Raw genomic sequence first — 13,953 nt, forward strand, 5'->3', positions numbered from 1 at the left:
GAGCGCTAAACGCTGTACGGCAAATTTCAAAGGAGCGTAAGAGAGAAAGAGGGAGGTACAGTTGTGCCAGACAGCAATTTTTTCATGTCCCCCCCAGTCGATAGATCACCACCATGTATAATGGAGAAAGACTATTCGTGGCTGAGGAAGATGAATTTAAGACAAGAGCCTCAAAAGATTTGAATTTATTTTCCAGATTAGATGTAAGATTAAAGATATCTTTGTGAATTAAAGCAACACCACCGCCTTGTTTATGAGCCCGGGCTACATGGGCATAGGAGTAATTAGGTGGAGTAGCCTCATTTAGGGGCAGGAAAACATTTGGTTTCAGTCATGTCTCACACAGACCAATCATGTCCAATCCATGACCAAGAATTAGATCATTTATGAGTAAAGCTTTTGTAGCCAGTGATCTAATATTTATAAAACCAAATTTTAGGTTCTTGCTGCCGTGACCAGCGGTAAGCAGATCTGAAGACCCACCACTGGATGAGGTATTAATAGGAACTATACATCTTGTGTGATTAGCTGACCATCCTAAAACTTTACGCTTAGGACGATAAGTAACCACAGGCTTAATAACTTTAAGAGTGTGGTTTTGTAATTTATAAGGTGCTTCGTTACAGGATTCTACCACAACAGTAGAAGGGGTGGTTTATAGATACATATAATCCCCAGATTTGGGGACCAGGAGATTGTGAGCGGGCCGGTGGGTAGGGAGACTGTCTCAATGTCATAAGCCAAGCAAGCAGTCTGATTATCTATGCTGCGAAAAATATCCTGACCAATCACATTAACAACACCATATGACTCCACACCCACACTAATTTTACACCTAGCAGGCTTTCTAATCACCTGCCAGCTGCTGAGTATTAAGTCCCTAGTGTCAAACAGAAGCTAATGCCCCTTTTCCACTAGTACCTACTCGGCTCGACTCGGCTCGACTCTACTCAGTTTGTAGGCTTTTCCATTAGGTGGTAGTACCTGGTAGCAGATACTGTTTTGGGACCTACTCGGCGGGGGTTCCAAGCGAGCTGAGTCGAGCTGAAATGTGACATAAACGCCATGCAGGCCACTGATTGGACGGGGAGCGATGACACATGAGAGCGACTCCTGCATGAAAACCAAACCCGGCATTAAAAAAAAACAAACAGCAACAGCGACCGTGCACATTGATCACCACTGAAGTTGGCAAAGTCGGAAAATGGCAAGCAAACCAGTACCGGGGTCAAATGAAGAGGTGGAGACTTTTCTGTGCTTGGTGGCGGCCCAAACAATCCAGAGGGAGCTGGATGGTGCACCGCCTTGTTATGACGACTCCACCCGCGGTGAGGTGCTACTCAACTGTAATGGAAAACCACTGAAACCGTGTCGAGGCGAGTAGAGTCGAGCCGAGTCAAGCCGAGTAGGTTCTAGTGGATAAGGGGCATCGGAACCCCGGCTGAGTAGGTCCCAAAATAGTATCTGCTACCAGGTACTACCACCTAATGGAAAAGCTCTCAAACCGAGTAGAGTCGAGCCGAGTACGTACTAGTGGAAAAGGGCCATATAGGTCTATCTATATTGCTAGACAAAAGAGCGGCGCCTTTTCCAGTAGGATGAAGGCTGTCCACTTTCAGCAGGTGAGGGCGGCCCCAGAAGGAAGGCCAATTATCCACAAAGCTAAAACCGTGCTCAGCACAGTGACGGGCCAGCCAGCGGTTCAAAGAGGTTAACCTACTGTACATCTCATCATTACCCCTCAAAGGGTAAGGGACCAGAGACAACTCATCGATGCCGACACATCTTTCTAGCTAACTCAAATGTCCTAACTAAGCTAGCTTTTGTGATCTCTGGGCTGGCTATCAGGCCCGGGACTGAGGCTATCTGGAGTGCCCGTGATGTCTAGCGTATTCCTAGCTGAAAGTAGCTGCTCTAAATCACGGACACATCTCTCTAGTAGAGACATCCTATCTGAGAAAGTGGAGCAGTCACTGCAAACCATCGTTGTCCAAGGCTGGATTTACTGCAGCGACACAGAGCTAGCTAATAGCTAGGCTAAAGCTTTTTCAACTCCCACTCCACTCCAAAGGTTTTTCTGTGTTCCGGCAAGCATTGGGGGATCCAAATGAACCTTATTCGAAACCTCTGTGCTTGGTTGGCATAGAGGACACCTTATTCAGTGGAGAAGATCCAACAAGCTAAGAGAACCACAGCTGTTGCAGAGGCGAAAACTTAGGCATTGGAGGAGTTTGGAGAGTCAATGGAAATGAATCTATTATTGGCAAGAGAAGGCAGACCACTGTCCAGGCTGTACCAAGAATGTTGTCAGGTGGTGGAAAGAACAATTTGAAGAACTCCAGAGCAACAGATCGTCTATACAGGAGCAGTGCTGGATATGTATCTCTCTGGCTGCAGTTACTGAGGTAGACAGAAAATTCAAGGCTGCAGGGTTGGATTAGATTCACCCAGAGATGCTGAAGGCCCTGGACACTGTTTCAGCGCTGACATGCTTTTTCAGTGTCACATGGATATTGGAGACAGTGCCCAGGACTGGTAAACAGGTGTGGTGGTGTCCATATTAAATAGCCCATAGTGCGGTACAAAATACACTTTGTGGATTTTGTTGTTTTCCATCTGGTGTATGCAAGTCTAAAGATGTGCTCGGTACAAATTCAGTCTAGCACAGAGAATTAAATAAAAAAAATTAAACAGAAAAACTGTTGCAAAAGTCCGAAAAGGTCTTTCTCCTTCACTTTCCCCACATACGTTTTCCAAGCCAGGGGCCGGATTCTCCAAAGGTTCTTAAGATTAAATTTCTTCTTAAGTTCCACTTTTTTTCTTAAGTTTGGGTTTAAGAAGAATCTTAAGATATTTTCGAATTCACAAACAAAATATCTTAAGAATCCAAACAAAAGATCTTAAGAATGTTCTCAACTTTATTCTTAAGATTTTTCTTAAGAATAAATGGGATTCTTGAAAGAAATTATCTTACTATTTTTCTTAAATAGTATCGTAACTTTAAGACAGGTAAAGGTTGTCTTAAGTAACCACATGCTGTGTGAAGGTAAGTTATTTTTCAAACATCTTTGATTAATTTAGAGCAGAATTTGATTATATAACATAGATTAATGTAGTAGGCTAATACCTTAATAATTTTACATTGTATATGTTAACATAGTGATAATCGTTATCGAAACTGTAATTCAGCCTAATATCTAAACCAATATTTAGACACTTGTAGGCTATTGTTTCTGAGTCTATGAGGACATTTTGTCAAGTGTCAGTTATATTTAGATTCCATTAACTAATAGGTTAGTAATATCGTCGCTGTCCAATACAAAGTATGTATCTCAATTTTTGAGAAAACACTTTTATAACATCAAATCAAAGTTGAGACTAATGGATATTGTTTTGTTGTATTTTAGATGGAACTGCTGTGGGTTGCAGCTAGAGGCTGTTTGTTTACATAAAGGTAGAGAGTTGAGAAGTTCGTAAGTGGAAAAAATTAAGAAGTTCTTAAGATAATGTGCAGTTCTTAAGAAAATAATGGGGAATAGCACTTGAGAACATTCTTATGAACTTCTCATTTTTCCTCTTAAGAAACGTCTTAAGATTATTAGTAAGAACTTTTTGGAGAATCCGGCCCCAGGTTGGGGATTTGAACCCGCAACCCTGGTTGGTATTTGGAACCTACTTCTCCAACCTCTTGGCCTCTATTTCCCCAAGGACTTTTAAGCAGTACTATACTTAAAAGTGCCACCACATTGCATTCCAGTTTCGCACCTACTCTGTGAAAGCTGGACGAGAAGGGAAACCTCTGCCATTCATGTTGTGTGATACCATGGGACTGGAGGAGAGCACAGGGGCGGGGCTTGACGTGGATGACATCCTTAGCATCCTGAAAGGTCACATTCCAGACTGTTACCAGGTACTTGTGTTTTCTTACATTTCTCTGCTCTCCTTGTTTTCAGCAGAATATTAACATGGTATTAATTTGCCTCCCTCTTTGCCTTCATCTTCCTTTTGTTGTTCTTGTTTCTATGAAAGAAATTGTTTTTGTCTTTCCCTTGTATGGCTTAGTTCAACCCTTCTGTTCCGCTGCAAGTAGAAGCCCACGGCTATCGCAGATCTCCAGAACTTAAGGACCAGATCCACTGTGTGGTCTTTCTCATTGATGCCTGCAAGGTCTCCATCATGCCCACTAAGCTGGAGGAGAAGCTGGCCGCTGTTCGCAGAAAGGCCATCTTAATGGGTAAATCAGTCATATCATAGGTCCAGTTTCATTTGCATCTTGATTGAAGAAAATGGGGCCTCAGGCCTGTAAGTGGGGTCATTTACAGTGAACATTGTGCAATACTAGCACAGATATATCAGACATAAAACAGATAGAGACCTAATTTCATTCAAGGCTTTCAAATTAAATTAATTTGAAGATATTTAATATTTGTTTCATGTTATTTTATTGCACTCCTCTCACTCTTAATCTTCTTTTAAAATATTTCTTTTATTACATGTGTATGTCTGTTAGAGTCCACTTCCTCTATTTTGTCTTTCATGATTTATTACTTTTTAACCTCATCTTTTGTACTGTTGTGAGTTTTTTTAGGAAAGTGCTATGTAAAAAAATAGAATTTGTTATTATACACACTGACATGTTCATCACTGACACATAATTTGCAAAACAGTAAGAAACAATTTTAAAAAATGATTGGGCACTCATATCAACTTAGCCATACCTGCACAAACAGGATACACAACATCTTTGAGACAGAAAAATATGCTTTTTGATTGTTGTACGAAATAGATAGTGTCCTGGAAATGAAGCTCCTGTTGTGGTTTTCTTTTACAGGGATTCCCCAGCTGATCCTGCTGACCAAAGTGGATGAAGCCTGCCCCACTGTTGCAGAAGACCTGAGCAACATTTATAAGAGCCGCTACATTAAGGACATGGTGAGATCTATTTAAAGAGGAATTCCACCCCAATTCACCTTTGGGGTTTTATTCTGAAAAACTTAAAAACTTTTTTCAAAGGTTCATTTGACTTGTTCGATGAAGTTTGCATAATATGTGCTGGTATAACAATCAGCCTTATATTCAAAACCTAGTTCCACAAAAGTTCGGGACACTACTGTAATTTTCTTGACTCTCAGTGTTCAGTCTCAAAACTTGATGGACCAAAAGATTAGCTTTCAATAAACAGGCTTATTAAATTGGCTTATTAAATCTTATTAAGTGGAACCACGTATTCTTGAAGGTGAAATATCCCCCTATCGACTCTCTCTAGTGGGATCATGACATTAACATAAACTGCCCTCAGTTAAATCTCTTAGTTTTGTGTTCCAGGTCCAGGAGGTCAGCGTCCGGCTTGGTGTGCCGCTGTCCTGCGTGGTTCCAGTGAAGAACTACTATGAGGAGCTGGAGCTGGACCTGAAATGTGACATCCTGCTGCTCAATGCCATCATCCAGATGCTTCGCTTTGCTGACAACTACTTTGATGACATCAGTGACCGATACCAAAACCTTGAGACAAAAGAGTAAGTAAGCTTATAGTCATGGTATGATAATTTATCAAAATTATCAAATTATCAAAACACCCCTGTAAAAGAGGCAAAAATATAATAAATCCTGATATTCTCGAGATTCTCCCATGCCTCCATCCATCTATTTCATAGCTGCTTATCTGGGTTGTAGTGGCAACAGGGCAAATGGAACAGCCCATGTCCTTGAGCCTTTTTGCCTCATATACAGACTGAATGTCCACTTCTTCAACAACTCCAAACCTGAATCTAGTGAGAGCAATACAGTGGCTGGTGCTAGGCAACTTTACTTTGTGGATCAGCCTTCTCTTGGCCAGCATATTCCTGTAAAAGTCCTGCATGACTAGAAACTTAACGGCAATCAAATGGGTTAAAATCACCATGTATCTGAGCATCAGGGAGCCCGCTTACCATCCGAGCTGTGTCCATCCAAGGAGGACAGAGAGACTCCGACGTGAACTCCGTCTCCAGACTTCACTCTCCTCATCCCCTTCCACAGCCTCCACTGCTCCAATCCGGCCTTCTCCTACCATCCAACCTTTGCCACCTCTCCGCAGGTCTACAAGACGTTTTCCCCCAGACATAAGCAAGTATCGCTCCAACACACTGTGCTTCAGTTCCTGGTGTTCATTTAATACATAGCATTAATCTCTAATTGGCTCCCACTCTCCTTAAACATACCTAAACTAATGTTTAGAAATACGCGGTGCTGATGCTCCAGATACATGGTGGTTGATTAGTCATTGGTAACAAATTATATTAGCAAGTCATAACTCTTTCATCCAGTTTTTTTCCCCTGTTAGTTTGTTTTATCTCATTACCATTCCATATATGCATCCCCTTGTTTCTCTTTTCTATCTAATTTGTCATTTCATATTCATTTCTTAGTGTGTGTAATTAGTGGCTGTAGTTGTAATACAGTGCGTTTTACTGACATCAGTTGTTCGAGTATATTATGAGTGGAAATATCGATCTTTAATTATGAAATATCTGCCTTTCATCTTATTACATTGTAAACTTGTGTGCTTAGGTTGTTGTAAGTCATATCTCAAGTCTAAACTACTCTCATGTCTGACCACCAAAACATATAGTTGCTTGGCTATTACACCTATTTTTAGGTAAAATTACTTTGGTGTATTAATAGTCATTCTTATGATGTTAATAATGTTGTTAATAATCTACAACAATTTAACCTATTATTCATAAAAACCAAACTAAGTGACTATTCGACACTACATTGACTGCGTTATCAGTTGCTACAAGAGTTATTTTTTATTGTAGTGTGACTCCATAGCAGCTTGTTAACCTTTTGACAGAAGGGTTTCGGTCAATTTGTGTCCTCTTCCGTTTAACCCTCTGATGCATGAATTATGAAAGCCTGAGTCAAATTTCTTTTCTTATGTGTTTTTACTCTTCTTAGGGCATGAACACTTTTGTGAGTCTCCATACTTCTTTCAGGATGCAGGACTGGTATTACCATGTCATTATACTAGTATTAATATGTTTTCAGCAACAAGAACTGACAGTCTCTGCATAAACCTCAATGGGGGGGAGCACCAGAGCGCACTCTAACAGCTGATATGCAATTCCACCATAGAAACCATTGCATTTTGGAGAAAATAAGTGTTAAACAGCTGTCCACTGTAGTGACCGCTATGCACCAGAGGGCTAATTCAAAGCATTTTCACCTCCAGCATGTTGTGAGCAGTTTACCTAAACTCTGCAGTGTCTCCTCCTTTTTTTCAGTTTCTGTGTCCAGGTGAGAACAATGTAACTTGAACTCTCCTGCTACCAAAGAAGGGCATGGAAATGCCTGACATGTGACCATATAGTAATCCAGCCAACTGTAGAAAACAAATTCAAAGGGATTGTAGGAAGAAGGAGAAATGTTGACATCTAAGCAAGCGCTCACATAGGCAGAAAATGGTAGTAGTTATTAACACAAGTTCAGTCAGGGAGACTACCTGCACCAGGGGGTCACTCTTTACCTTTCCTCCTTAGACACAAGCCCATCAGAGGCTTAGGTTCATTCTTATCTTTCTTAGTCCCAATGCGCGCCTCTCTAGGTCACCCTCTAAGGCCACACATGGTATCAGCTCACCTGCGTGTCACTGTTCATCATGTAGAGAATCATGTGTACATACACCTCATACATGTTTTTGTTTGTGTTGTCATTTCAGCTCCAATTCAGGTGGGCTCTTTAACCCCACCACCAGTGTGAAGGTTCCAGAGGGTCACATGGGGTGGAAATCCTAAGTGCCATCCTCATCTTCACCCTCGCCCCCTGTTCGAATGGTATCACCATCTGCAGAGGCCTTCACCCCACAATCTCTTGATGTCAATAAATGTTTTATTTCATTCTGCAAACTCACATTTCCTGCATTCATATTAGTCTCTTCTGTTTGGAATCAGATTGTATGTTAGGATTCATCTGGCAGGGAGAATAATTTGCTCCTACCTCCCATAAATATTAATAACAAGGCAGCTCATATGAGCTGTACAACACAACAGCAATTCCTTTTTACCAATTTAGCAGTTAATCGAACAGCCCGGTACAAAGTGCACTGCCAAACAGCTTGAAATCAGAAAACTAGCTTTTTTTCCCCTATAAACTCTTACTTTTGATTTTTGCATTTTCCTTAAAGATTAGGCTAACTGACCCTGAAGTGTTTGAAGAGTTACAATATAGTTAATGTTTCCATACATACTCTGTAGACATTCATGGCTTTATGGGAGTAAACAATTTTAGTTTCCTGTTTTGATCATGTGCTGCACCAGGAAAAGGAAAGAAGATGATGTTTAGTGTAATTCATTACCTACCTTCAACTTGTGCTTCAGGTTCTCTAATAAAATATACTCATCCATCTTTCAGAGTATGATTATTTATTTTTACACAATGAGAATGTGTCCAACAAGTGTTATTCTACACTATTATCAAAATGTACCAAGCCTTTAATTATAGGTATTAAAATGATTATAATAACTTCTACTTTTTTTCCCACGTGCCCAATACTATTTAATGGCCACATATTATGAAAAATGGTAAAAATTGTAAGATTGAAGACAATACTACAGAATGCAAACATAAATTGGTGGAGTGCATGATTTAATGTTCTAATGGGTGTAACATCAAAAAATGCGGTTTGAATGGGTTTCAATGGTACAAAAAAATGTTGTAAGGTAAAACAAAGTAAGAAAATGAGCTACACAGCACACTGTAGACATTAAATGAGGTAGGACTCCAGTCTTCCCTGGGCCTCTCTCAGGTCAGACCATGTAGACAGGACTGTACTTGTGCTTCCTCTCAGTTACAACGTGCACTTGCTCATCCCACTAAGACCTGAGCCTCCCAGGTCCACCTCTGTCCCTGAGCTTCTGCACCAAAACTCTCCACCCCGGCTGTAGTTGTGCTCCATACGTCTTGTGGTCAAACTGCTCCTTTGCTCTGTTTTGCTCCCTCTGAAGTGTCTGTGATGCCTGTAGGCCTCCTGCAGCCGCCCTCTCCACCTCCTGGCATATTCACTGTGAGAAGTACTCTGGTCACATGGTGTCAGACCAAACATAATGTCCACAGGTAGCCGGGGATTTGGGCCATAGAGACAACAAAAATAAATGAAATTAAATAAATAAAATGAAAATTTTTTCAGTAACAGTGTGTTTAATTTTGACGTTATTTCTATTTAGTCAGATAGTTTTCTTAAGCCTTAAAAATAATTTATAAGCACTGTGTCATCACTGTGAGATTTTATTTTACTTCATTTTATCTCTCCATGGTTATTTTATTTTATTTTACCTCTCATTGGTGACTGTTTTCCCACTACAAACACACACACATACACACACGCACGCACGCACGCACACACACACACACACACGTGTGCGCACACACACACACACACACACACACACACATGCGCGCGCACACACACACACACACACAGTCATGTTTCCATCACTTCAGAGGACATTACATTGACTTCCATTCATTTCCTGGAGACTGATCCTAACCTTAACCCTCAGCACTGCCTGAGCCTAACCCTCACCTTAACCTCCTTCCTATTCATCCCCTCACTGTTTCCTAAATTAATAACTACTAAATGTCACCAACTGTTGTGATAGGATTGGGGAAATGGGAAGAGGCCACGGGGTTGATGGGATCTACAAAAAACAAACAAAACAAAACAAAACAAAACACCCAGGGCCCTATCTCCCTAACAACCCCATAGTAACCACCGACACCACCTGTAGATGATGTGACAGGACTGAGGGCCCTGATTTGGTGCAACATGTAAAGACTCAGGGGACGAGGTGATTCCATGAGGCTGGACCAGGTCTGACAGCTCCTCACAGCTCCATCTGATGGAGGCAAACCTTACAAACCTTGTGTGATGCTGCTTCTGTTGGGCTTTGATTTGCTGGGCTGTGATGTCATGATGTCTTGCTGCTGTCCAGCTGAAGCTTCTGTCAGCTCTGTGATGTCACGGCAGAACACACACTGCCACAGAGTTCAGCTCACACACACCAACCCGTCCACACGGAGACACGCTGACACTCATCTAGCAGCTGTTTGATTTCCATTGGATTTGATCACAAACTCTTTTCTGACACATCCACCTCATCATGGCCTGCAGGTCTCTGCAGGCCTTTCACTCTCCACCTTCTCCTGCCTCCAGGAGACTTCTGGGTGAGTATGAAATCCTGTGGAAAACCTCCAGCCCTTACATGTTAATCCAGGAGATTCCCTTTAGTCCAGCTTTTTACTTCAAATGATGGATCTGATTCCCGTTGCTGAGCTGTTTTCTCCAATCATGATCAAGTTTGTCCTCTGGCTTGATGTCCCAACCCGACAAGCAACCTGAGTTTTTTTTTTTTTTTTTTGTATTTATTTATTTTTTTTACCACTTGTAGGCAGGAAGACACAGACCTGCCCAGCCAGGATCCAGAGGCATCATGAAGTGGGCAACATCCTCCCAGTGGAGGACGGCCCAGCTGACAGGAGGTCAGCCAAGACAAAGAGGAAGGCCACCTCTGACAAAAGCCTGCAGGAAGAAGCAAAGAGGATGAAGGGAAAGAGCCCAGAGCCTCACGCTCAGTTAGCAGAGGAAGTTCAGGCAGGAGCAGCTTCACCCAACAGCAACACTGCCCCCTTCTGCTCTGAGCTCCCCAACAGGACTCTCAGCAGAGGTCAGACCACCGAGAGGAAAGACTCAAGATTAGGATTTTTGTTGTTGTTGTTGTTGTTGTTGTTGTTGTTTTTCAAGTACAATAACAGAAATGTGTGTGTGTGCAGCTGAATTTCAGGCCAGATACTTGCAGACACAGCCTCTTGGCTTTGGATCAGTGTTTGCTGGCTTCCGCATCGCAGACTATTTGCCTGTAAGGTTCACACCCCTAAACACACACACATACAATTTACCATTCCCCATATAATATAATGTTGCAGTGCTGAGTGTGTGTGTACCTGTCTTCAGGGGTGGACACAGGGGATGTGGGGGACATGTCCCCTGTGTCCCCTGCACTTTAGTCCACCTACAAACTGTTAGAGTCCAGTCACTAAATAGTTGATCCACTGTCCCGCCTCTTCCCCACTGCAAATGTTTTTCTTCTCTTTTGGTGTTAAATGCTTGTGAAAGACATCCAAATGTTCCCAAAAACATCTTTCACAAACATTCAACCCTTTGAAACCTGAAGAAATCCACACCATGTCTTTTAAAAACATGTGAGAAAAGGCCATGAGCAAATGAGCAAGAAATGACCTGAAAATGAGCAAGAAATGACTTCAAGAGTTACAAGAAAATGAACAGAAAATGACCAGAAATGTGCCCCAAACAACAAACTGACTCAATAAATAAAACAAACCAAATAATCCTGCATGGAAAACTTAAAACAAACGAACAAACAAGAAAATTGTTTCGACTTATTATGAATCAACATTTCAAATTCAGTTACTAGAAAAATACCAAAAAATAACCAAAGGAAGACATTTACCCCAAATCCCCCCAAAACCAAAACAGGCCTGCATGTTTAGAAATCAAGTGAAATGACCAATTCTGGGGTCAATTAATGATAATGTCATTTTAAATATGGAATTATTATAATTTTAAATATAGTTATCGGGTCGTTTTTCTTTGCTACTGTTATGGTCATTTGTTTGCTCAGTTCCTGCTCTTTGTGTTTTCATTGGTAGTTTTCTTGCGTTTTATTTTCAATTTTCTGGATAGTTTTGTGGTAATCTTATGCTGATTTCAAATACTTTAATTTGAAATACATCACATTTTTCAAAGAAATCATGTTGGGTTTATACATACACACAATAGAAGTGACACAAAGGTGTTGATTTATTTTTATGTTAAAAAAGACAGAAAGTCCTTGAGAAATGTTTCCTCTGTGTGTCTTGCAGGTTGCTCTTAAACACATCAGCAGAGAAAAGGTGATCTGCACACCAAAGGTGAGTCACTGATTCTTTGTGCTGAAAGCATCAATAATGTCGGACATGTTTGACATGTCCTTGACATTGCTGGCTGACTTCTTTTCCCACTGGGCGGTAACAGAAGCATCTTAGACAGTGTCAGGAAATAGTGCATGTGTATTTGTGTGTGTGTGTGTGTGTGTGTGTGTGTCTGTGTGTGTGTGTGTGTGTGTAAAGGTTGGTTATTCCTCTTCTCAGTCTGTTGCTTTTTTCTTGCACCTCGACCCACATGGTATCTTTGCTTTAGCTGCTCAATGGGAAGCTGTATCAGTTCCCCCTGGAGGTGGAGCTGCTGTTACAAGTGGGAGCAGGAGCGGGGCCGTCGGGCAGCAGCGCAGCAGTGACGCTGCTCGACTGGTTTTACATGGAGCAGCAACTCATCCTGGTCATGGTCATGGTATTTATCAAAAATTAAGCCTACAGTGCATCAAAATGTTTGACTGTAAACGGTACTGTAAATATACACTTGCAAATTCTTGGTAAATAAATGGACACAATTTTGGAGTCATGGTAGATGATGTGTTTTCAGAATTGTATCTCAAAAAGTGAATTTTTGACAGCATTTTGGATTTTGCTCTCATGTGAACAATTGGAATAAATGCAAGAATGGCATTTTTAAACATCAGTTTTTCACTTATGGAGCAAATCAATCATTGTTAAAAACAAATTACCAACATCTCCATGCTGTCTAGATGCAATATGTGTATTTTCAGATTTTTGTCTTAATAACTAAATTTTTGACAGCTGTTTAAAATCTGCCTTTCCATGCATGGCTGGCTGCTGTCCTGTATGTCAGTGATTGGCTCAGTCAGTTTGTGAAGCTACATGTGAAGTTCAGCTCAGTGAGATAGAGGTCAGGCCTCGGTGTCGAAGATTGTGAGTTCAAGCCTCAGCTTGTGCAACATTCCCACGTGTGAAAACTCATCACACTTTGCACAAAGGTCCAGTCCCATGCCGACCCTGACCATTGCTGCACAGCAGCTATAATGTTTATTATATTTTAGTCTGCTGTGTTCATTTTGTCCCTATTGTTCCTCCATAGTCTTGTCAGCTTGTTTGTCCTCACACCTGCCCTGCATTGTCTCATTAGCCCCGCCCCTGTGCTGCATGTCTTTGTTGTGTTTTGACCAATCATCTGTCCCCTCCAGGCCTGTGTCCTGCCCCTTTTCTTACCAGGTGTGTCAATCAGTTCATTTTGTATTTAAGTTATATTCTTCTACTTGTTGCGTAGAATTGCCTAAAAATGCCCGGACCCGACCCATCGCTGCGCAGCAGCTATAATGTTATCCTCTTTGAATCATGCGTGCTTTCTTTTTAAACTTGCTTATTCCAAAAATAAATGGAAGCAAAATCAGTCCCTGACAGAAACTCAGAAACTGTAATGTCCTCTGTCCTTGTGTATTTTCATGATCAGATGTGCACTGTATCAGTCCAGGGTGAGAATACAGTGCAGGGAACCCCTGTCAAACTCAGCTAACCTTTTAGGGTAACATATTTTAAATGACTAAAATACCACTGATAATTTCAATTTATAACTAATTGGCAAACATCTAAATGTGTTATGGAAAATTAACGGTATCAAAATGAGTAGTGGGATTATCGCGTCCTCTGATTTAGTAAGACATGCTGTAATGTGTTCACAACTCAAACATGAAGTTAATTTTGATGAAAAAATAACAGTGTAAGGGCTCAGAGCTAAGGACATATGATGTATCCAGTGATAATTTGTTACTTAAAGCAGTATTTAATGCTTTTATTTTACTGAATCTCACTGATGTGCAGTGTTGACAGGTGTTAAACATGTTAAAGTGTGTCAGTGTGTAAAGCAGGGTGAGGTAAAGAGAAAAACCACAGGAACGTTTTATTATGAGGAGGACAATGAAAGCAAAAGTAAGCGGCCTGGTGGCGTGGCTCTGGATTTCTCTTTCCTTACTTCGCATCAGCCACTGAGTCATTCCTGTTGGA

The 13,953-nt window shown here is 41.2% G+C and overlaps 1 protein-coding gene across 1 annotated transcript in view; it reads left to right on the plus strand.

Annotated features, from left to right (window-relative positions):
* The window catches only part of LOC115357800 (interferon-induced protein 44-like), a 29,734-nt gene extending 23,382 nt beyond the window's left edge, over positions 1-6,352 (plus strand). Inside the window, exons 4-8 of the mRNA XM_030049500.1 lie at positions 3,758-3,910; positions 4,063-4,234; positions 4,832-4,932; positions 5,326-5,516; positions 6,019-6,352. Coding sequence (XP_029905360.1) covers positions 3,758-3,910; positions 4,063-4,234; positions 4,832-4,932; positions 5,326-5,516; positions 6,019-6,154 — 753 coding nt within the window. The 3' untranslated portion in view covers positions 6,155-6,352. The remainder of the gene's footprint in view (positions 1-3,757; positions 3,911-4,062; positions 4,235-4,831; positions 4,933-5,325; positions 5,517-6,018) is intronic.
* Positions 6,353-13,953: the final 7,601 nt, after the last annotated feature.

Source organism: Myripristis murdjan, chromosome 4 (assembly GCF_902150065.1).
Source record: "Myripristis murdjan chromosome 4, fMyrMur1.1, whole genome shotgun sequence".
Classification (NCBI taxonomy): Eukaryota; Metazoa; Chordata; class Actinopteri; order Holocentriformes; family Holocentridae; genus Myripristis; species Myripristis murdjan.